This window comes from Rhinopithecus bieti, unplaced genomic scaffold (genome assembly GCF_001698545.2).
Source record: "Rhinopithecus bieti isolate Rb0 unplaced genomic scaffold, ASM169854v2 scaffold_31787, whole genome shotgun sequence".
NCBI lineage: Eukaryota > Metazoa > Chordata > Mammalia > Primates > Cercopithecidae > Rhinopithecus > Rhinopithecus bieti.
The window spans coordinates 5,545,164-5,568,390 of NW_016814655.1; the positions used below are offsets into that span (position 1 = coordinate 5,545,164).

The 23,227-nt window shown below is 41.9% G+C and overlaps 1 protein-coding gene across 1 annotated transcript in view; it reads left to right on the forward strand.

The window, feature by feature from the left end:
- Positions 1-23,227, forward strand: part of ARMH3 (armadillo like helical domain containing 3) — a 234,991-nt gene that overhangs the window by 75,807 nt on the left and 135,957 nt on the right. The window contains exon 19 of the mRNA XM_017851651.1: positions 9,805-9,893. Within this exon, the coding sequence (XP_017707140.1) occupies positions 9,805-9,893 (89 nt within the window). The remainder of the gene's footprint in view (positions 1-9,804; positions 9,894-23,227) is intronic.

Genomic DNA, 23,227 nt, shown 5'->3' on the forward strand with positions numbered 1-23,227 from the left:
TATATACACACACACGCACACACACGTACATATATTTACATATGCACATATGTAAATATATGTATATATGTGTGTGTATGTATATGTGTATATATGTATGTATATACATGTATATATGTATATGTATATACATACGTATACATATGTATATGTGTGTATATATATATTTTTAGACGGAATCTCGCTCTGTCGCCCAGACTGGAATGCAGTGGCACGATTTCAGCTCACTGCAACCTCTGCCTCCCAGGTTCAATTTATTCTCTGCCTCAGACTCCCAAGTAGCTGGGATTACAGGCAAGCACCACCACACCTGGCTAATTTTTGTATTTTTAGTAGAGAGATGGGGTTTCACCATCTTGGCCAGGCTGGTCTTGAACTCCTTACCTCGTGATCCACCTGCCTCATCCTCCCAAAGTGCTAGGATTACAGGCGTGAGCCACTGTGCCCAGCCTCCAGTATATATATATATATGTTTTTTTAAGGCCATAGCAGTGGTTAAAATTTTCATTCTGCTTGATAAATAGTATAAATTATTGAGACCACAAGGTTAATGATGTCACCTGTTGGTTACTTTGGAGACAGGAATAGAGCCTAGGGGCAGTGCTGGAGCGGATGTGGATAGGTGGCCGCAGGGGTTGGGGATGTAGGTAGCATCTCACTGCTGCTCTGGAGTGGCTCAGTGTTGGTGGAATGGCGTTATCAAAGGGGGCCAAATACAAGCTGTCCAGATCCAGGCCATACAAGAGGTGCTGGCATTCAGGAATGTACTGTGTGTGCATGGGTAGTCTGTATGGGCAGCATCTAGTCACATTTGCTGGTTGCAACGAAGCCTTTAGCACCAGGGACCTCATGACTCTCAATTTCACGGGAAAGTTGACAGAGAAGTTTGTAGATTGCTAAGGCAAATCATGCTCAAACAAGGGCATCATTAAGTGACAACTGTATCAAACAGGATTACATCACAATTTCTAAACAGCAAATGATTTGGAAACAATTAGGATGATTTATATTGCAACTTATATCACTTGGTAAGCAATTTTGGTACAGGTTTATGAGGGTAAAAAAACATAGTGTTTTTTCTGTTTTCTCACTCAACAACAATAATCAGCACAGAATACTTCTATGACCAAATGTGGGGAGGGTTTACTCCTCACACACTAAGCAAGCAATCATTTCTGTAGCAGATACCAGCCGGGTGTACTGTATTTCAATTCTGACACTATCTACCTGGAGGTAGTTTCAGATTCCATGGTTTTAGGGCTCAGTGCCTAAGACTACCCCCAGCTTTCAATGCTAATCAGAAGCCCAAGGTTATTTGGCCTGTGCTTCTGATGCACCGGCTATAAATTGGGGTTCCCACTACCTCCTTGTTGGGTTTGATTAATTTGCTAGAGTGGCTCACAGAACTCAGGGAAACACATTTACCAGTTCATTACAAAGGATATTTTAAAGAAACATAAACAGTCAGATGAAGAGATACATAGGGTGAGGTCTGAAAGGGTCTGGAGCCCAGGAGCTTCTGACCCTGTGGAGTTGGGGTGTGCCAACCTCCTAGCACGTAGACAAATTCTTATTCGCCTTCCTGTAGGCCTCCATGGGTTTAGCTATCCAGAAGCTCTTCAAACCCTGTCCTTTTGGTTTCTTATGGAGATTTCATTATGGAGGCATATTTGATTAAACCATTGGCTGGCCATGGTTCATGCCTGTAATCCTAGCACTTTGGGAGGCTGAGGTAGATGGATCACTTGAGCCCAGCCTGAGCAACTTGGTGAGACCTTGTCTCTACAAAAATGAGTCAGGCGTGGTAGTGTGTGCCTGTAGTCCCAGCTAGTTGGGAGGCTGAGGAAGGAGGATGGTGTGAGTTGTGGAGGTCAAGGCTGTGGTGAGCCGTGATTGCACCACTGCGTTCCACTCTAGGTGACAGAGCGAGACCTTGTCTCAAAAAATAAAATAAAGTAAAATAAAAACCATTGGCAATTAGCTTAACCTTCAGCCCCTCTTCTTTCCCTGGTAGTCAGGGCTAGGGCTGAAAGCCCAACTGGCTAGTCAGGCCTTGGTCTCTCTGGTGACAAGCCCTCATTCTGAAGCTACCTAGGGGAGGCCAGCCATCAGTCACCTCAACATACAAAAAGACATCACTTTCGAGATTCTAAGGATTTTAGAAGTTGTATGTCAGGAAACAGGGTTGAAGACAAAATATATATTTTACAACAGTCGTCCCCAACCTTTTTGGTACTAGGAACCAGTTTCATGGAAGACAATTTTTTCGCAGACCTGGGAGCAGTAATGGTTTCAGGATGATTCAAGTGCATAGCATTTATTGTGTATTTTATTTCTGTTATTACATTGTAAAATATAATGAAATAATTTTGTAACTCACCATAATGTAGAATAAGTGGGAGCCTTGAGCTTGTTTTCCTGCAACTAGATGGTCCCATCTGGGGGTGATGGGAGACAGTGACAGATCATTAGGCATTAGATTCTCATAAAGAGCCACAACCTAGATCCCTTGCATGTGCAGTTCACAGTAGGGTTTGTGCTCCTGTGGTAATCTAATGCTGCCACTAATCTGAGAGGAGGTAGAGTTCAGGTGATAATGCAAACCATGGGAAGCAGCTGTAAATACAGATGAAACTTCCCTTGCTCACCTGCCACTCACCTCCTGCTGTGCAGCCTGGTTTCTAACCAGTACTCGTCGGTGGCCTGGGTGTTGGGGACCCGTTTTACGATATCACAAGGTCAGTTTATTAGAGAATAAAAGGGACTCACTTAAATTTTTTTCATGTATGTATTGGTTTATAGATTATTTTTCTGTACGGTTTGTAAAATACATATTTTTTTCTTTTTTTGAGACAGAGTCTTACTCTGGCACCTAGGCTGCAGTGCAGTGGCGCAATCTCAGCTCGCTGTAACCTCTGCCTCTCGGGTTCAAGCGATTCTCGTGCCTCAGCCTCCCAAGTAGTTGGGATTACAAGCCTGCCCAACCACTCGCGGCCAATTTTTGTATTTTTTTTTTAGTAGAGATGGCATTTCACCATGTTGACTAGGCTGGTCTCAAACTCCTGGCCTCAGGTGATCCACCCACCTTGGCTTACCAAAGTGCTGGGATTACAGGCATGAGCCACTGTGCCTGGCTTATAAAATATTTTTAATATCACTGCTGAAGGTACCCCAATCTTTTTTTTTGAGATAGAGTCTCACTGTGTCGCCCAGGCTGGAGTGCAGTGGCATGATCTCGGCTCACTGCAAGCTCCACCTCCTGCGTTCACACAATTCTCCTGCCTCAGCCTCCTGAGTAGCTGGGACTGCAGGCTTCCACCACCACGCCCAGCTAATTTTCTATGTTTTTTAGTAGAGACGAGGTTTCACCGTGTTAGCCAGGATGGTCTCGATCTCCTGACCTCGTGATCCGCCAACCTTGGCCTCCCAAAGTGCTGGGATTATAGGCATGACCCACAGCGCCCGGCTGGTACCCAAGTCTTTTAAGAGAGTACTGTTTAAATAGTTTTTACTAAATTCTGTCTGAGAGGCTCCTGCAAGACCACTTAGAGCTACAGGGAGTGAGAAGAACAGAGTGAGATGTGAATAATGGAGCAAGTAGAATAGGCTAATAAGGTAGCAATGGAGGTTTATTATTTGGAGTACTCTGAAAATATCTGGAGAAGAGTAATTTTAGGACTTTAACTTGTAAATTTAGTTCAATTCACTTGTATTCTTGGTGTGCTGTTAGGCATTTTGTTTATTTTATTTATTTATTTTTAAGACGGGCTCTCATTATATTGACCAGGTTGGTCCTGAACTCTTAGCCTCAAGCAATCCTACCGCCTCAGCCTCCCAAAGTCCTAGGATTATAGGCGTAAGCCACCAAGCCCGGTCAGTTGTTAGGCATTTTAATTCCTCTACCTGGTGTCTCTGGCTCTCATTCTGCAGAGAGAGGTTAGTAGTGTGTTTTCTGCTTTCTTCTTTTCTCCTCTGCTAAGAGGCCCGAGCAATTAGGTACTCCTATTTTTTTTCTTTTTCTTTTTTTTCATTATTTCTTCTTAAAAAAACAAAAAACGATTACATGTGCGGAATGTGCAGGTTTGTTACATAGGTGTATGTGTGCCATGGCCTGTTGACCCATCCTCTGAGTTCCCTCCCCTCCCCTCCAATCCCCCAATAGGCCCTGGTGTGTGTTGTTCCCCTCTCTGTGTCTGTGTGTTCTCAGTGTTCAGCTCCCACTTATGAGTGAGAGCATGCAGTGTTTGGTTTTCTGTTCTTGTGTTAGTTTGCTGAGGATGATGGCATCCAGCTTCATCCATGTCGCTGCAAAGGACATTCCTTTTTCTGGCTGCATAGTATTTTAGGGTGTATATGTACCACATTTTCTTTATCCAGTCTATCATTGATGGGCATTTGGGTTGGTTCCATGTCTTAGCTATTGTGAATAGTGCTGCAATAAACATACATGTGCATGTGTCTTTATAGTAGTAGCTACCCCTATTTTAGCTTGATTCCATGAGCTGTCAGATTGATACCCATCAGATTAATGTGGTGTCTGCTAAAGTCAGTAGGGTCTTAGGATATTCTTTGTCTCGGGTTATAGCCATAGAACTTGAAAGAGTCTCAGACTGGGCATGGGGCCTCACACCTGTAATCCTAGCACTTTGGGAGGCTGAGGTGGGCGGATCACCTGAGGTCGGGAGTTTGAGACCAGCCTGGCCAAGATGGTAAAACCCCATCTCTACTAAAAATACAAAAATTATCCAGGCATGGTGGCAGGCATCTGTAATCCCAGCTACTTGGGAGGCTGAGGCATGACAATCGCTTAAACCCAGGAGGTAGAGATTGCAGTGAGCCAAGATCATGCCACTGCACTCCAGCCTCTGTGACAGAGTGAGACTCCATCTCAAAAACAAAAACAAAACAAAACAAAACCTCCAAAAGACAAAAGGAGGAGGCACTTTCATTTACCTGAAAGTAGCAGTTTACCTAGGTTCAGTTTTCTAGGAACTTTATAACTTAGTTGTAATAAGACTTAAGCACTGGCATTCAGTTGGTATACAGTCAAGATTTGTTGAATGAATGAATGAAAAGGGTAGGTCTGACAGTTTCTTCTGATGTGTGTGATGTGTGTGATGAGCCTGGAGTTCCAGAGGGGTACAGTCCAAGCCCTGGGCCTGTGGCTGACCAAACCCTCCCTTGACTAAAAAAGTCCTGATTTAAGTACTTTTAGGGCAGCGAGGATATGACAAAGTGAGACTTAGAATCTGGATTCAGTGAAGACATTGCATTTTAGGCCACTTAGAAACCTCCATACACTAGGGATTCTAAGGGCTGAGATCATAGTTAATTGAATGTTGAATTTGTGAATTTAAATTGAAAATAGGAAATACAAAAGCTAATCCTCTCAAATGAAGAGTATCAATTTATCCACCTAACACAGGCTCACTATTAAAGTGGACATTTAATGGCTTAATCAAGAATCCAAGCATACCTAGTTATAGAATATATGAAATGAACATTACCGTGAAAGCTGTAACTTGCATATCTTGACAAATATTTGTAAAAAGTAGGCCACAGAGTTTTTTAAAGCAGCTTTAAAGTATACAATTTAGTGTTTTTAGAATATATTCAAAGAATTGTGCAACTGTTACCACAAACTAATTTTAGACCATTTCAGTCGACCCCTGCGTGAAGAAATCCTGTACCCATTAGTAGTCACTCTTTGTATTTCTTCCTCTGCCCTCTCCCTCAGGCCTACATAACTACTAATCTACTTTTTGTCTCTATGTATTTGCCTATTCTGGACATTTTATATAAATGAAATAATAGAATATGTGGATTTTTACTACTGACTTCTTTAATTTAGCATAATAATTTCCATGTTCATCCATGTTGTAGCCGTTCCTTTTTATGGTTAATATTTCACTGTATAGAATACCACATCATTGTATTTACTCATTCATTAATTGATAGACATTTGGGTTGTTTAGACTTTTTGGCTATTATGAATGTCACCATGACCGTTTGTATGCCAGTTTTTGTGTCGACATATATTTTGTTTTATTTTTACTTTTTTTAGAGACCGGGTCTTACTCTGTTACCTGTGCTGGGGTGCAGTGGTGTAATCATAGCTTCAAACTCCGGAGCTCAAGTGATCCTCCTGTTTCAGCCTTCTGAGTAGCTGGGACTATAGGTGCATGCCACTGCACCCAGCTAATTTATTTATTTTTATTTATTTTATTTATTTTATTTTATTTTATTTTGTTTTATTTTGAGATGGAGTCTCGCTTTGTTGCCCAGGCTGGAGTTCAGTGGTGCAATCTTGGCTCACTGTAACTTCCGCCTCCCAGGTTCAAGCAATTCTCTGCCTCAGCCTCCCAAGTAGCTGGGATTACAGGCATCCGCCACCATGCCCAGCTAATTTTTTGTGTTTTTAGTAGAGATGAGGTTTCACCATCTTGGCTTGGCTGGTCTTAAATGTCTGACCTCGTGATCCACCCACCTTGGCCTCCCAAAGTGCCGGGATTACAACGTAAGCTACTGCGCCTGGCCAAATTTTTTTATTTTTTAATTTTTGTAGACATGGGGTTCTGCTTTGTTTCCCAGGCTGGTCTGAAATTTCTGGCTTCAAGTGATCCTCCTGCCTTGGCCTCCCAAAGTGTTGGAATGATATACGTGAGCCACTGCACCTAGCCTGTTTGTGTTTTTCTTTTGTATACACCTAGTAGTGGAATTGCTGGGTTATGTGGTAGCTCTATATCTAACATTTTGAGAAACTCCTAAGTTTTCCAGTGGTTGTACTATTTTTCTTTTCACCAGTATTCTTTGAGGGTTCTAATTTCTCTACCATTAACCTCCCTCTGTGAAGTGAGAGCCAGAGACACTAACTAGAGGAATTGATGTGTATTTATAATTCACCATACGAGTTTTGGGGGACAGATGTCAATCTGGAACATGTGTGTAATGATTTACTTGCTGTTCCTCTGGCATCAAATGTTCTTTCCATAGTTGTTTCCAGTTTTCTTTTATTATGAATGCTGTTTCTTTGTAAGCATGAAATGTATGTTCATTTGATATGCACAAGTAGAATCTTGTTTTAATATGCCTTTTAAAAATGAAGTTGAACATTGTAGAAAATGTTGGCTTTCTCTGTTTCCCTTTTTTGGGAAACAAAAAAGGGAGGAATTGTTGGGAAACAAAAAAGGGAGGAATTCCTCAGATGGAGGAATTTGTTGACGTTTCCTTTTCCTATCTTTGTTGTTAGAGGTTGTCTTAGTCTGTTTGCTGTTGCTATAACTGAATACCTAAGACTGAAAAATTTATAGAGAAAAGGAATTTATTTAGTCTCACAGTTCTGAAGACTAGAAAGTCCAAGTCTGGGGCTACTTCTGGGTGAGGATCTTCTTGCTGATGGGAACACTCTGTAGAGTCCCAAGGTGGCGCAAAGGTATTGTATGGTGAGGGGGCTAAGGAGAGGAAGCCAGACTGGCTTATATAACAGACGTACTCTCATGATAACTAACCCACTCTCATGATAACCCATTAATCCATTAACCCATGAGTGGATTAATCTATTCCTGAGGGCAGAGCCCTCATGACCCAGTCACCTCTTAAGAACCTGCCTTTTAATAATATTACATTTGGGATTACGTTTCTACATGAGTTTCAGAGAGGATAAACATTCAGACTATAGCAAAGGACACAGTTTTTATCATCTATGTATATAAACTTCTATATATCAAACATAGTAACTCTATTATATTATTTGTTGCAAATATAATTTCCCATGTTGTTTGCCATTTAATTGTAATCATTGAAATGTTTTTTATTAAACAAAATATTTGTATTTTGGGGAAGTAAATTTCATCAGTATTTACCTTTATAATTTCACCTGGCTTTTAACGTTTCAAAATCCTATCTCAGAGATGAAAAAAATGCTTTTGGTAGGTTTATAATTTTTAAAATTATCACTTATCTTGACCTCAAGCTACTAACTGCTTATTTGGAAATACTCTCAGAAACATATATGTCGTTGAGATGTGAATAACCCTGAATATTCCAATGATCTAGCAGAATGCTGTCCGGTAGAAACTTTTGCAATAATAGAAAAGCTCTATATTTTTTTCTGTTCACTATGGTAGTAGCCATTAGCCACATGTAGCTATTGAGCACTTGAAAGGTGGTTAGCACAACTGACAAACTGCATTTTTAATTTAACTTTTAGTGTAAATAGAATTTAAATTTTACAGTTTGCAGCAAAAAGAAAGAAAGAAAAGAAAAAGAGACAGAACTTTTGGCTGAGCACAGTGGCTCGTGCCTGTAATCCCAGAACTTGGGGAGGCCGAGGCAGGTGGATCACTTGAGGCCAGGAGTTCGAGACCAGCCTGGCCAACATGGTGAAACCCATCTGTACTAAAAGTACAAAAAAATTAGCTGGGTATGGTGGCGCATGCCTACAGGGTGGCTGGGACTATAGGCATGTGCCACCATGCCCAGTTAATTTTTTTATAGATTTTATTTATAAGTAAGACTGGTATCTTAAATTTTATATTTAATTAAAAATTTAATTTAAATAAAAACCACATTCAGATAGATACAGAGAATTAAGGTCTTTAATTTTGTGTTTTTGCATTCCATGTCACTATACCGCTTTCAGTGGAATAGTTTAATTGTGACCCTCTGGTTTATCCTTTTTCCCTGGAAAGGTACTCAAGGGAAAGATGTCAGTGGCGCCTAATTGATTGTTGACTTATAAGTAGTTACAGCACCCTCTACCCATTGATAAGGGGAATGGGTAGCACAAGCAGTATGTGATATTGTGTGTGTGTCTGTGTGTGTGTGTGTGTGAGAGAGAGAGAGAGAGAGAGAGAGAGAGAGAGAGAGAGAGAGAGAGAGAGAGATATTGATGAATCTACTAGAAGAAGGCAGAAGTTTTTTCTTTTTTTTTTTTTGAGACAGTCTTGCCCTGTCACCCAGGCTGGAGTACAGTGGCACGATCTTGGTTCACTGCAACCTTTGCTTCCCAGGTTCGAGCAATTCTCCTGCCTCAGCCTTCTGACTAGCTTAGACTACAGGCATGTGCCACCACGCCTGGCTATTTTATTTTTATTTTTTTGAGACGGGGTCTCGCTCTGTCACCCAGGCTGGAGTGCAGTGGCGCAATCTTGGCTCACTGCAAGCTCCACCTCCTGGATTCACGCCATTCTCCTGCCTCAGCCTCCTGAGTAGCTGGGACTACAGGTGCCCGCCACCACGCTTGGCTAATTTTTTGTATATTTTTAGTAGAGATGGGGTTTCACCTTGTTAGCCAGAATGGTCTTGATGTCCTCACCTCGTGATCCGCCCACCTCGGCCTCCCAAAGTGCTGGGATTACAGGCATGAACCACCGTGCTCTGCCTATTTTTTTTTTTTTTAATTTTTTTTTGAGATGTAATCTCACTCTGTCGCCCAGGCTGGAGTGCAGTGGCACGATCTTGGCTCACTGAGTTCAAGTTCACTCATTTGGGATTACAGGCATGCGCCACCGTGCCAGGCCTTTTTTTGTACTTTTAGTAGAGATGGGGTTTCGCCATGTTGGCCTGGCTGGTCTTGAACTCCTATCCTCAAATGATCCACCTGCCTTGGCCTCCTAAAGTGCTGGGATTACAGGTGTGAGCCACCGTGCCCAGCCAGAAGTTTTACATATTTTTTTGCACGTATACATATTCATATCCAGTGTCTTTAGTGGCCTTAGCAAAGCCGGCTCACTAAGAAGGGATCTGTGATAAGTTGCACTATATTCTCAGGCTTACCCTCATTGTTTGCTTTCCCTGTTACAGACGCTGCATCCAGGTAGTACACAAACTGCTTTGCTACCAGAAGAAGTGTCGGGTACGCCTGCATTACACCTGGCGGGAGCTCTGGTCAGGTAACTTTCTCTCTTGAACTCATCTTCTTTTTCTATACCTTTTATGAGCCCCTAGGCCTGGGCTCAAGATGGATTTTTTGTTTTTTAACCTTTTGGTTTGTTTAGGATACCTTTATTTTCAGTTACTCTTTTTGTCTTTTTTTTTTTTTTTTTTTTTTTTTTTTTTTTTTAACATTTTAGCTTTTTTCTAATCCAGACCTGGGTGTGTCACATGTCTATTCTTTGTCTCTTGTTCCTTCCCCTCCCTATATTTTTTGTCAACTGATAAAACCAACTGAGTATTTCTTGTGTTCCAATAAATCTTTGAGTAAGAATGAGGTAGGAGAAGTCTGTACAAACTTGGATTTTCACTCGGTTTCATTTGGTAGCCACATATGGACTATAGGGAGGCTTCTGTGTGTTTCCTCAGGATGAGTAATCAGGAGGAATGCCATAGGGAGAGATGGAGGGATAGGGACGGGAGTGGGGAGATGCGGGAATTCCGTTCTTTGTGTTACATCTGGCATTATTACTGTTTACAGACAGTGTCACTTGTGCCACTCCCCCTGTGCCAGAGACAAAACAGCAAATTACAGTGTTTACTTTGTCTTTGTATACATTTGGTAGTCCAGTAAAGTCACTGCTACCCATGCAGGGGAAAGTGGCTCTTCGCTAAGGGTACAATTAATGCTGGCTTGCCACCCCTTTCTTTTGTGTAACTAAATTGGAGGTTTCAGGAAAGCAGAGGAGACATGTTCCCTGAGGCAGTTGCTTACTGCTAGGTCCTGTGGCTTTTGAGACCTGATGGTACAATAAAATCTTCTCTAGATGATTACAGTGATGAAAGGTTGCCCACCCATGGGAGAGCTGCTCTGTATTTTCAGCAGAATAGGATATGTTAGTGTCAGAGGCTTTATAAGAAACAGGCCAGTAACCCAGCCCCCTTCCATGGAATTCATCTCACTTGTTGTGACACATGATTTCCTCCCAACCCAATTTGGCTTTCTAAATTGAGTCCCCCATAATGGGAAGTAGAGATCTTTAATTAATGGATTAGCAAGTTTTTGCAGTTACTGCCTATGGTGGTAAAGGGGGAGTAGGAGAATAACACTAAGTGGCAATAGTGGCATTTTGGTATTTCAGGAGAGGAGAGTATGATTGTGTGAGAGTTTGAGATGGAGAGAATGTCAGGGGAGTTAAAGAGAGATCAAAAGAGATGGAAATGACCAACAGTAGAATTTCTTAGGTAGCAGCACCTCCTTTTAATATAAAGGACTATTATTGTTGCCTATGGATAGTTGTAAGATTATTAGGCTCTAAAAGCATAGGATTAAAGAGAAAACACAATAATGATGCAGATCTTCAGATGTTGGTACAGTTGTTGGATTTATAATAAGTACAAATGGTGTATGTCTATAACTTTAATGAAATTACACATTGTGGTACTAAACAAGGTGGTAGTAGTAGTTGTTTCTGCCTGCCTCTTCTGATTCCCTTCTGGTTTTACTTTCTCTTTCATTCTATTTTCTTTCCTTTTTGTCCTAGCTATTCTATTTCTGGCCTCTGTGATCTCTGTGACTTTTCTCTCATTCTCATGATCTGTTGTCCTCTTCCTCATTATCCTATTCCATTGTCTTGTCCACATTGCCTTCTATTCTTCTTTCTGGTCTGTTTCCTGGGGCTCAGGGCTTCCTGTTATTCTCCTTCTATCCTGATTTTATATCCTCTGTTCTCTTGATGAATCCACACTTTTATTGGTATGAACTGTTCTTTGTGTTATTATAGTCATGCATTTGCGTTTAACTTTTTACATATGTCATAAACTCCAGAATACATTGCCACCATTTTTGCTTAAACAAGCGATTATCTTTTAAAGAGATTTAAAATGTCTTTTATATTTATTTTTTCTGACTCAGCATTTTGCTTTTCTCACTAGGAAGTGGTGAAGAAGAAGGCCATTTTTTATTCTGTGTTGGTCAGTTGACGTTATATCTTTCCGAACTTTCAGCTCTATTTATAATTATGTCCTATTCTCAGGACTGATTGCATGACAGTCTAAGGCCCTTGATGAGTTGAGGGGAAGTATATATGAGTGTCCTTAAAGAGGCATGGACCATTGCTTGTTGCAAAGGCATCTAGACATTTGTACTGGAGTTCTCTGCTAAGTGACATTAGCTCCTTTTCCTGTGTAGATGGGTGAGCCCTCCTGGAACCCTGGGTCCATGTGTTCATATGTGGAGTGTACAGTGAGATGCAGAGCAGCAGATGTTAAGGAAAGCTGCGAAACACAACGTTGCATCCCATGCAGTCAGAGCCCGTAATAGTGTATAATATTGCATTCTGTGAATACAAGTTTGTCTATGGTGGATCCACCTACCACTTGGCAGACACTACCCCTCATATGTTGGATTGCCCATGTTTTCACTCATTCTTTGCCTTCTAGACTTATGGATTTGAGGGAGCTATGTGAAACTCATCATGGCAGATATGCTTATGTGTATATATCCTTTGCCATACATGTGCTGCAAACTGTAATGAAATTTTATTTGTAAGACTGGTAAGGCGTGTGTTATTAAACTGGACACACAAAAGCCCTTGGTTATCTAGGAAGCAATCATCTTGGGTCCAGATGTAGTTTGTAATGTGGATTTTTAGTATCACTGTACTTCAGTGCTGATTTTTATTTCTTTTTTTGTTTGTTTGTTTGTTTGTTTGTTTTGTTTTTTGAGACGGAGTCTCGCTCTGTCGCCCAGGCTGGAGTGCAGTGGCCGGATCTCAGCTCACTGCAAGCTCCGCCTCCCGGGTTCACGCCATTCTCCTGCCTCAGCCTCCTGAGTAGCTGGGACTACAGGCGCCTGCCACCATGCCCGGCTAGTTTTTTTGTGTTTTTTTTTTTGGAGAGACGGGGTTTCACCATGTTAGCCAGGATGGTCTCTATCTCCTGACCTCGTGATCCGCCCGTCTCGGCCTCCCAAAGTGCTGGGATTACAGGCTTGAGCCACCGCGCCCGGCCTGATTTTTATTTCTATGCTGTTTGACTGTATTAGCTCTTTATTATTATTGGGGAGGTAGCCAGAGGTCCCCAGATTCCCATAATGAATTCACAGGTATGATCTTATGGACGAGGAGCCAGCTGTATTAGCTGGGGGTTCAATTTTGCCTGATAAACTTTTCCTAGTTGGTTTTACAGATACGAGCCCTGACCTACTCCCTGCTGCCACTGTCTGTTTCTATGATGCCTGTCACCATGATATCTGAGTATGTGGGAAAATATATTTAGGCTAATTTTAACTAGAATATGGAAAGGAAATAGTCCTGTTGCTCTACATTGCCCTGTTTTGAGCAATCACTGTTTTTTACCACATTATAGAAAGTTTGAAAGCTCTTCTCTGATGTCTAGGCAACCCAGATCTCCCAGTCTAAGTAAAAGATTAGATCTTAAAACTCTCCACTGATAGAGGTAGAAAACTGGGTTTTGGAATAAGATCATAGTGAAATAGTTCTTTACCTTTGAGAATAGAATGAAAGCTACAGTCATCTTTGTATCCAGAAAAAATGTCCATTTGCACACGCATATTTTGCATATAGTTTCAGAGTTTCTGGACCCTCTGAAGCATCTCCATGATCTTGTGTCAAAAACCTGTCTTAATTTTAAGTTCCATAGCCTCCCAATTAATCCTGTTCTCACAAAACATCTTAGTATCTAGGTAATTTTTTTTTTTTTGAGAAAGAGTCTCACTCTGTTGCCTAGGCTGGAGAGCAGTGGTGTGATTGCGAGTTCCAACAGTCCTCCCACCACAGCCCCCGCCCCAAGTAACTGGGACTTAAAGGCACGCACCATTATGGCAGGCTAACTTTTGTAAAGATGGAGTTTTACCATGTTGGTCAAGCTGGCCTCAAACTTCTGACCTCAGGTGATCTGCCCTCTTCTGTCTCCCCAAGTGCTGGGATTAGAGGTGTGAGACACTGCGCCCGGCCAATATTTTTCTTTATTTACCGGTCACATTGCGTTCCTACTGGGAATTTTAGATGAGCAATCTGCTTTGAACTTCTTGAGGCTATAGACCATGTTGTTCACTATGTCTTATTTTCGGAGTGTTTTCTATAGCATATTGGGTCCCTATTTTAGTATATCACATTGTTTCGCTATGTTTGCTTTTTTTTTTTTTTTGGAGACAGGATCTCATTCTGTTGCCCAGGCTGGAGTGCAGTGCCACGATCTCAGCTCTCTGCAACCTCTGTCTCCTGGGCTCAAGTGATCCTCCCAACTTAGCCTCCCGAGCAGCTGGGACCATAGGTGCAAGCCACCATGCTAATTTCATATGTTTTTACAATGATTTGTTTAAATATCTGTATTTCCTCTCAAAAAAGTTACTGGAGGGCAAGGCCTGTTTTTAAATCATTGTTACATCTCTAGCAGACTACTGGGCTATTTATTTATTTATTTTTTGAAACAGGGTCTTGCCCAGGCTGGAGTGTAGTGGCACAATCATGGCTTATTGCAGTCTCCACCTTCTGGGCCCAATGGATCCTCCCACCTTAGCAGCCCAAAGAGCTGGGACTACAGATGCGTACCAACATGCCTGGCTTATTTTTGTATTTTCCTTTTTTTAGAGATGGGGTTTCATCATGTTGCCCAGGTGGTCTTGAAGTCCTGAACTCAAGTGATCTGCCTGCCTTGGCCTCCCAAATTGTTGGGATTATAGGCATGCGCCATATCACCTGGCCTGCTTAGCTTTTTAATAGGAACTCAGATAACATTTGGATGAACAAATAAGTGGATGAATGGATATGTAGGATTTTCATTAATGACGGATCAACATTCTTTAAAAGTAGCACAATGTTGTGTTTGAGCCAAATAATAATAATAATAGTAGGATGTAACTCGTTAATGTTTCTGTTGAGCTGACATCATCACCTTTGATAGGGCCAGCCATCCACCTTAGTTTATTTGATTTGTTGATGTGAAAGAGAATAGTTAGTCATTTATTTTGTTTTTCTCATTCTTCCTTACCCACAGATGGATGGATTGCTTTTAACCAAGTAAAAATGGAAACTTTGATGGTTTCTAAACCATTAAGCAAAGAATGAGCAGGATGTGCAGAGAGAAGCATGTAGTTATTGGAGAGGGAAATACTTGAACAGAGCTTCATGGATTCAGCTTATTTTACTTCCACTGCAGGAAGAAGGGGCATTGGAGAGGCAGCCTACGTTTAAATAGTATGACTTTCCATCGTCTGAAAACATGGGTTGATTTAAAGGCAGATTTATACTGGCATTTTATATTCTACATTTATATATGGATCACAGTTGTTACCTTTTCACTCTCCCACATCCCGGTGATAAGTCATTATTTTTATTCCCATTTGTTGGGGAATGGATTAGAGATATAGAAGGGTTAAGTGACTTGCTAAGGATCATGGAACCAGACACTAAACAGAGTCATGATTAGAACTTAGAGTTCCTGACTCCTATGCTCAGACACAGATCAGTAAGCAACATTTGCCTCCCTGCAGAAAGAAAGGCCCCCTAAGCCCCCAGAACAATCTGTTCAGCTTCACTGTGCTAAGTAACATCCAAAGCATTCACAGCTTTGTGAAAAAGAGAGAAATTGTATATGGCCTGACCTTTTACATATCTACTGGGAAAATTGGAAAACCCAGGGAGTATCACAGCGTTCTAGATCCAGCTGGCTCTGCCATTACTGGCAGAGGCCTATGACTTCTTGGTTAGGTACATCTCAAGACTGGCAATTGAGAGTCTTTTGTTGGAAGCTTGTTTTACTTTTAAGTGTTGGCATGCAGGACTGAAATTTTTCAAGAGAAAGGCTGACTCAAGCCATAAATTTATCTGGCAGTTCTTGTGTAGATGTAGCTTTGATAGTTCAGCAGCCCCTCTTGATTTTGAGAAACTATCCTTTGAACTTTTCATTGTGTTCTTCTTTTAGTTTAGTTTCTTTTTTAAACTTTTAATTTTGATGTAATTATAGACTTACAGGAAGTTGCAAAAATAGTATGTAGAGTTTCATGTACCCTTCACCCAGCTTCCTCCAATGATGACATCTTATATAACTCTACAACATTGCTTCTTTTAGTTTTGAAGAGAGTATCCAGGCGGGAAAGAACATAGCAGTAAAAACTAGAGTAGATGGGAAGGGGAATTTTGGCAGCTGCTATTTCTATCTTGTTTTTAAAATTGCTCTTCCTCATTCCTCTAAATTTTCTCTGATTTAGGCAAATATGTCACAAGATATATTCTAGACTGATGTGCCTAATTAAGACTGCTCTAGCTTCTATATGCAAAAATAGAGAGGCTTTTTTCCTCTATGGGTAATCAATTCCTCTCAAAGTTAGAATGTTCTAATTCAGGGGCATTAGAAGGTATCTTTCGGGTTCTATAATGTAGTTATGAAATACTCTCTACAGCAGTATAGAAAGCCCAAGGACTAAAAAGGAATGCCAGGAAGCTTTTTTCCCTTTCAAATCACTACATTTGGCTGAATCCAAAATTTACACTATTTTGAATCTTTCTCTCATCCCCTCAGAAACTTGGCAGAAGCAAAAGATAAGAATCTCTAACAGGTTTAGCCTGTTACAGGGAGAAAAGATTCCCATGTAAAAGCCCCCAAAAGAGCAAGAGATCACTTTGTTCTTTTTTCTGTGCATGCAGTCACTTCCTATCCAGAAAAATGTCAACTCTCATAGGCCCATGAGCATTTTGTCAAGTAAAAGGGACAGGGGAAGGATTAGCTGTGCTTTTGGTTACTCTGCCTATACTAGTTTCAAAGGGACATATCATGTGGTCTCATAAGGTATCATCCTTCTCTGGATCTCAAGGGAGCAAGACAAGTCTGTTATTGGTCCTACCTCATTTTGGCAAAAAGTAAAGTTATTGGTTCTGTGTCAGATGGCTCCACTGAGATATGGTCTCATTGACTTTTATATTTCTTAAAGGGTGATTTTGGCTATCACTCATTAGGGAAACATTGGGGGGAAAGGAGCAGTTGGTATAGGGCCCGAGAAGAAGGCAGTGGCTCCTGAGCGTGCTTGGTTAGAGGCAGCTGCACAGGGACCCTACATTTCCCAAAGTCTAGGATCTGGGAACTTTCATGTAGAAACTCATTTTCGTGAAAAAGAAGAGGGTGGGTGCTAATTGTGAGGTTTGCATTATCTGCAAGAAAATGGGGAATGGAAGATGGTTGAGAACCTTATTTATTTTTTTTCCAGCAGATACACATTGACTGCAAGGAAAATGGTAAGGATGGAAGCAGATTTCCATTTAAAGAAAGGATTTGTTCCATTTCTGACTCATTTAGAGGAATGTGGAACCTTTAGTCAGTGCAGGCTGCTGACATACTGACTTGTGTGCTCTGTTCACCTGGAGAGGCTGATAGCATACAGCCAGAGCCATTTCATTTTCTTGTTTGATTCTTTGGCCTCTGTGTCAGTGAGGTGCTTAGGCTTGCAGCCAGACAGATGCCTTTATTCTGAAAAGCCACCTAGAGTTGTTCCCCCTGCTCCCCCCACAACGGAGTCTTGCTCTGTAGCCCAGGCTGGAGTGCCGTAGCGCAATCTCAGCTCACTGCAACCTCTGCCTCCCGGGTTCAAGCAATTCTCCTGCCTCAGCCTCCCAAGTAGCTGGGAATACAGGCGCACGCCACCCTGCCTGGCTAATTTTTGTATTTTCAGTAGAGATGGGCTTCTACCATGGTGACCAGGCTGGTCTTGAACTCCTCACTTTGTGATCCACCAACCTTGGCCTCCCAAAGTGTTGGGATTACAGGCGTGAGCCACCGCGCCTGGCTGAGTATTTTTAAATTATTCTACTGGCAGGTTTTGACTTCAGATTCGCTCCTGCACCACTCTGCTGATTGACAGTGAGCCTGCTGATTGCTGGCAATGTCCCTGGGTAATTGGTGATTTTGTCTGGAGATGCTGGAATTGGCTAGAGTTTATAGTGCCTCCAGGGTTTTGGTGGCATTAGCTTGTTACACTAGTGCTATTTTCATCCTGTCCTTTGAGTTTCTTGACTTCTGTCCTAAGCAACTGAGATGGTAATATTATTCTTTTATCAGTCACTATGAAATTATCCATCTCTCCTAATGAACAGGTTTTGATCTGGGTTCTGTGGTACCTAATTCTAGCTCCATGCCAGGCCACAAAATCGAGTCTGGATGAGTGTTGTCTTTGCTCTTTGTCTTCATAGCATGTGAAAGCTGCTCAAATAGACAGCTTTCTCTGACCTGATTCTTTGGAGACATCTATTCGTGCTTTCCTGGAGGCTGTCTCCTTCCTGTTTTTAATCTTATTTAAATGTCATTCACTTCATTTTGTAATTAAGCCTCCCCTCTGCCTCGTTGAGGCAGGCACCTGAGCTACCACTTAATTGTGTCTTCCTGTGGTTGGCTTGTTCCTCTGTGCACCTGGTTTACCTTAATGTGGGGGACAGGTTTTAGTCCTGGAGAAGTTCCCATATCCATTATTCATTCTACTCCTACATGGCAACACAATTTGCTGCTACCTTTTTTCCCTCCTGAATTCAAAGCAGGATAGAAAAAATTCTGGGAAAGTCCTCATTGTGTATTAATGCTAGGAACAGTTCTGAAAAAAAGGTTCCTTGTGTGGTGTGTGTTGGGGGGCTGTGTAAGATGGCAGGATTCTCAGATGGATTGTATTCAACTCTTCCTATTTGAAAATTAGGATGGGCTGGGCACAGGGGCTCACACCTGTAATCCCAGCACTTTGGGAGGCCAAGGCTGGCAGATCACCTGAGGTCAGGAGCTCGAGACCAGCCTGGTAGAACCCCATCTCTACTAAAAATACACAAATTAGCCGGGCGTGGTGGTGGGTGCCTGTAATCTCAGCTACTTGGGAGGCTGAGGCAGAAGAATTGCTTGAACCCAGGAGGCAGAGGTTGCAGTGAGCCAAGATCACGCCGTTGCACTCCAGCCTGTCTCAAAAAAAACAAAACAAAAAAAAACTCCCAAACCAAAAATTAACCAGGTGTGGTGGTGTATGCCTGCAATCCCAGATACTTGGGAGGCTGAGGCACAAGAATCTCTTGAACCAGGGAGGTGGAGGTTGCAGTGAGCTGGGATTGTGCCATTGCACACCAGCCTGGGTGAAAGAGTGAGACTCTGTCTCAAAAAAAAAAAAAGAAAAAAGAAAAAAAAATTATACTGGCTACCTCTGCCTCTGGGAATTCACGTGGGACTTAGGGAAACATCAGAGTGCCTAGTCCTGGCTCAGCTTCCCAGAACCTGCACAGTCTTCTGTATTCCACCTCCATCTGCATGCAGAAAAGTCAAAACTCTACACACTGACACACTGTTGTCTTACTGTTCCACCAAATATGATGCACAGGACTCCCCAGGGAAGGGAACATGGACTGAAGCTGAGTGTGAGACTGGTTGCCTCTAGTATAGTCCAAAGAGACAGCAGTTGTAGCCAATTTGGAGTTCCTGAAAAAGAGCCAAGAAACTAAGTTTTCAAGGGGCCTGATATGAAAGACTTTCTAATGAAGAAATGAGTGTGTACTGAACACTCACTTCCCTACAACTTAAACATATTTAATGTGTAATATAATACCTCAAATATTTTACTGCAGTAATTTCTCAATTCTTCACTTGGTGCAGAGTAAGAGTACTTGGAGCCTAATTAAGTAAAACAGATGAAACAGCAAGGATTAGGAGTCAAACCCAGGGTCTCTAAGGATTTTGTAGGATAGTGTTGGTACTTAGTGCGTTGTTAGTTTGGATGGTGAACTTTGGTGATTATTTTGAAGATTGCCATAGTGTTGCCTTGAAGGCTACTCGGGGTTCATTTTGAATTTGCGTTCCTGCTCAAGTCCATGGGCTCTCTGTTGATTGGTATATTTGGCTCCTTTCCTTTTCCCTATCAGTGAGGAAGCGTCTTTGTACATTTGTCCCTGTACTCAGTGTGGTGTACTTTGATGTGAATGTCAGCCAGTCAGTTATGCAGAGGTTACAGAAAGTGAGACTGGAGTGTTTGTGAGGCTCTTGGGAGTGTCTGTGGAAAGAAAATCTTGACATCTTGTTTTCTTTTAATTGGGGTAAAATAAACGTAAAATTTATCATTGTAACTATGTTTAACCATATAGTTCAGTGGCATTAAGTATATTCACATTGTGCAACCATTACTACCTTCCATTTCCAGTGCTTTTTTTGTCTTCCCAAACTGAAACTCAGTACTTATTAAACAATAACTCTTTTTTTTCTTTCATTTTTTTTGAGATGGAGTCTCACTCTATTGCCCAGGTGGGAGTGCAGTGGTGCCATCTTGGTTCACTGCAACTTCCGCCTCTGGGTTCAAGTGATTCTCCTGCCTCAGCCTCCCGAGTAGCTGGGACTATAGGTATGCACCACCATGCCAGGCCAATTTTTTTTTTTTTTTTTGTAAAGACGGGGTTTCACCATGTTGCAGGCTGGTCTCGAGCTTCTGACCTCAAGTAATCCACCTGCCTTGGCCTCCAAAGTGCTGGGATTACAGGTGTGAGCCACCGTGTCCGGCCAGCAATAATACTTAATTCCCCCTCATGCCAGACGCTAGCAACCACTAACTCTGAATTTGATTACTCTGGGTATTTCATTTAAGTAGAATTAAACAGCATTTGTCCTTTTGTAACTGGTTTATTTCACTTAGAATAATATCTTCAAGGTTCATCTGTGTTGTCAGAATTTTCTTCCTTTTTAAGGCTGAATAATATTCTGCCGTATGTAAATACCATATTTTGTTTATTCATTCATCTGTTGATGGACATTTGGGTTGCTTCCACCTTTTGGCTGTTGTGAATGATGCTACTGTAAACATGGGTGTACAAATACTTGTTTGAATTCCTGCAGTCTCTTGTTTTTTTGAGACTGTGTGGGTTTAATTATCTTAGGCCAGCGGAGTGAAGTCCTGAGACATTTAGAGAGATGTACTCTGAGCTGGCCAGGTGTGGTGGCTCATGCCTGTAATCCTAGCACTTTGGGAGGCCAAGGTGGGCAGATCACTTGAGGTCAGGAGTTTGAGACCAACCTGGCCAATGTGGCAAAACCTTGTCTTTATTAAAAATGCAAAAATTGCCAGGCGTGGTGGCTCACGCCTGTAATCCCAGCACTTTGGGAGGCCAAGGCGGGCGCATCACGAGGTCAGATCGAGACCATCCTGGCTAACACGGTGAAACCCCGTCTGTACTAAAAATACAAAAAATTAGCCAGACGTGGTGGCGGGCGCCTGCAGTCCCAGCTACTTGGGAGGCTGAGGCAGGAGAATAGTGTGAACCCAGGAGGCAGAGCTTGCAATGAGCCGAGATCATGCCACAGCACTCCAGCCTGGGCGACAATAATACCTACTTCATCAGATTGTTAAGAGGATTCAGTGAGAAGAATATACTTTAAGTGCTTTACATAATATCTAGCACCTAGCAGGCACCTAATAAGTGTTACCTTTCCTGCCACTTATGACCATGGTGTTTCTCACTTTGAAAATAGGTGAATGTAGCTTGAGGAAGGTGATTTCTGTAGTTAAATGTCTCTTTTTAAGGTATCAGATAGAGGGTATTAGAAAAAAAGGAAAGATTGAGATGCTCTGTGTGAGCTTCTGGGCACAGTTATTAACTTGTAGTTGTTGTCACTCTTCTGGAGGAAATTATGCATTCCTCTGTGATATATCTCTTGGCATTGGTATTTTGGAACAGCCCATTCCAAGGGATGTGGAATATGGGCCCTTGGGCATTATCTCTTAAGGTCTGGAAGGTCTCAACTACCAAGCTTGCCTTTGTCCAAAAGGATATTCTCTGCAACAAGCCATGCCATTCTCTTTTGAGGGAGTGAGCAGCCATTGCTCACCTAGTGGGTAAAGCTGTTTACACAGTATTAAGTTTCTATACCATAAGGTCATGCTTCGTTGGAAATCTCTCAGACCAGGAATCAGGCTTTTGGTGAAGAATCTCGTGTTAGCCCTTTATCCCTCACCTCATTTTGGAAACTATTATTTAACAATGAGAAACATGATAAAGTGAAGGATTAAATTAAATGGTACATTTTGTCCGTCATATCTTCATAATGACTACAACATTTACTGTACCTGATTGCAAAGTCTTACAGATGTATGACTGATTAACAATACTATGTTTAGGCAATCATCCCCTTATTTTTTAGTTATCTTAACTCTTCCCTGTATATACTGCTACTTCTGTGAGTGTCCTTGGAACAATTTGGCTGGTCATGTGCCCAGATGGCATCAAGTGGACAAGTGGATCGAGGCCAGTTTTCTAAAAATGTGTGTGTACGTAGAGGGGGTGAGTCAGGAGCCTGCCAGCATGAGCTGTGTGTTGGCACTGAGATTCTGAGTGCCAGTTCTCTGCTGTCCTTGAAACTGCCCCTGACACAGAGCATTTTCTTCTTTGGCCTAAACCTGTCTTTTTTGGCATAAACCCTGTGCAAAACTCAGTCTATAATAGTTTATAAATAAACCTGGTTATTGTTTATATCCATTTTTTTTTTTGTTTTGGGCCTAAAGAAAGGGGATCCCAAGATCCCCTTTAATGGCCTTTAATGACCATATCCAGTCATCTTCCATTGGCAATATCTAATTTTGAAGAAGGCAACACTGACTGAGGGAATTAGAAACAGTTTTAGTTGATAGTTATGTGCTTAAAAAAAAAAGAGAGAGAAAGCAGCCACAAGGGATAGAGAGGTGGAGGTGAGAGCTGAGATGTAGATAAGACAGCAGAGAACAGGCCAAGGAGCTGGCAGAGAGCCCTGCTGAGGCAGCCCTTGCTGAGCAAAGCTTCTGGGAGTCTTTTTGTGCTGCCAGTGAGTGACAGGAATGCAATAATGAGGTATTAAATACTTGTACTTTAACAAGTAGCTGAGGACCAAGGGAAAACGGGGACCAAATACATGAAAATGACATAGAGCAGCTAACAGGTAGAGAAAGTTATAAACCAGAGTCTAGAGAAGTACTGATAACAGTGTGGTCAGCAGGTCTAAGCATACCATTTATAGTAAGCTGCAACCCCACTTTAACATTCAACTTGATTTCGTACCTTTATTTGTTTAATCTTTTTTTTTTTTTGAGACGGAGTCTTGCTCTGTCGCCCAGGCTAGAGTGCTGTGGCCTGATCTTGGCTCACTGCAAACTCCGCCTTCCAGGTTCAAGCGATTCTCCTGCCTCAGTCTCACGAGTACCTGGAATTATAGGTGCTCACCACCGCGCCTGGCTAATTTTTGTATTTTTTAGTAGAGACAGGGTTTTACCATCTTGGCCAGGATAGTCTCGAACTCCTGACCTCATGATCCGCCCTCCTCGGCCTCCCAAAGTGCTGGGATTACAGGCGTGAGCCACCGC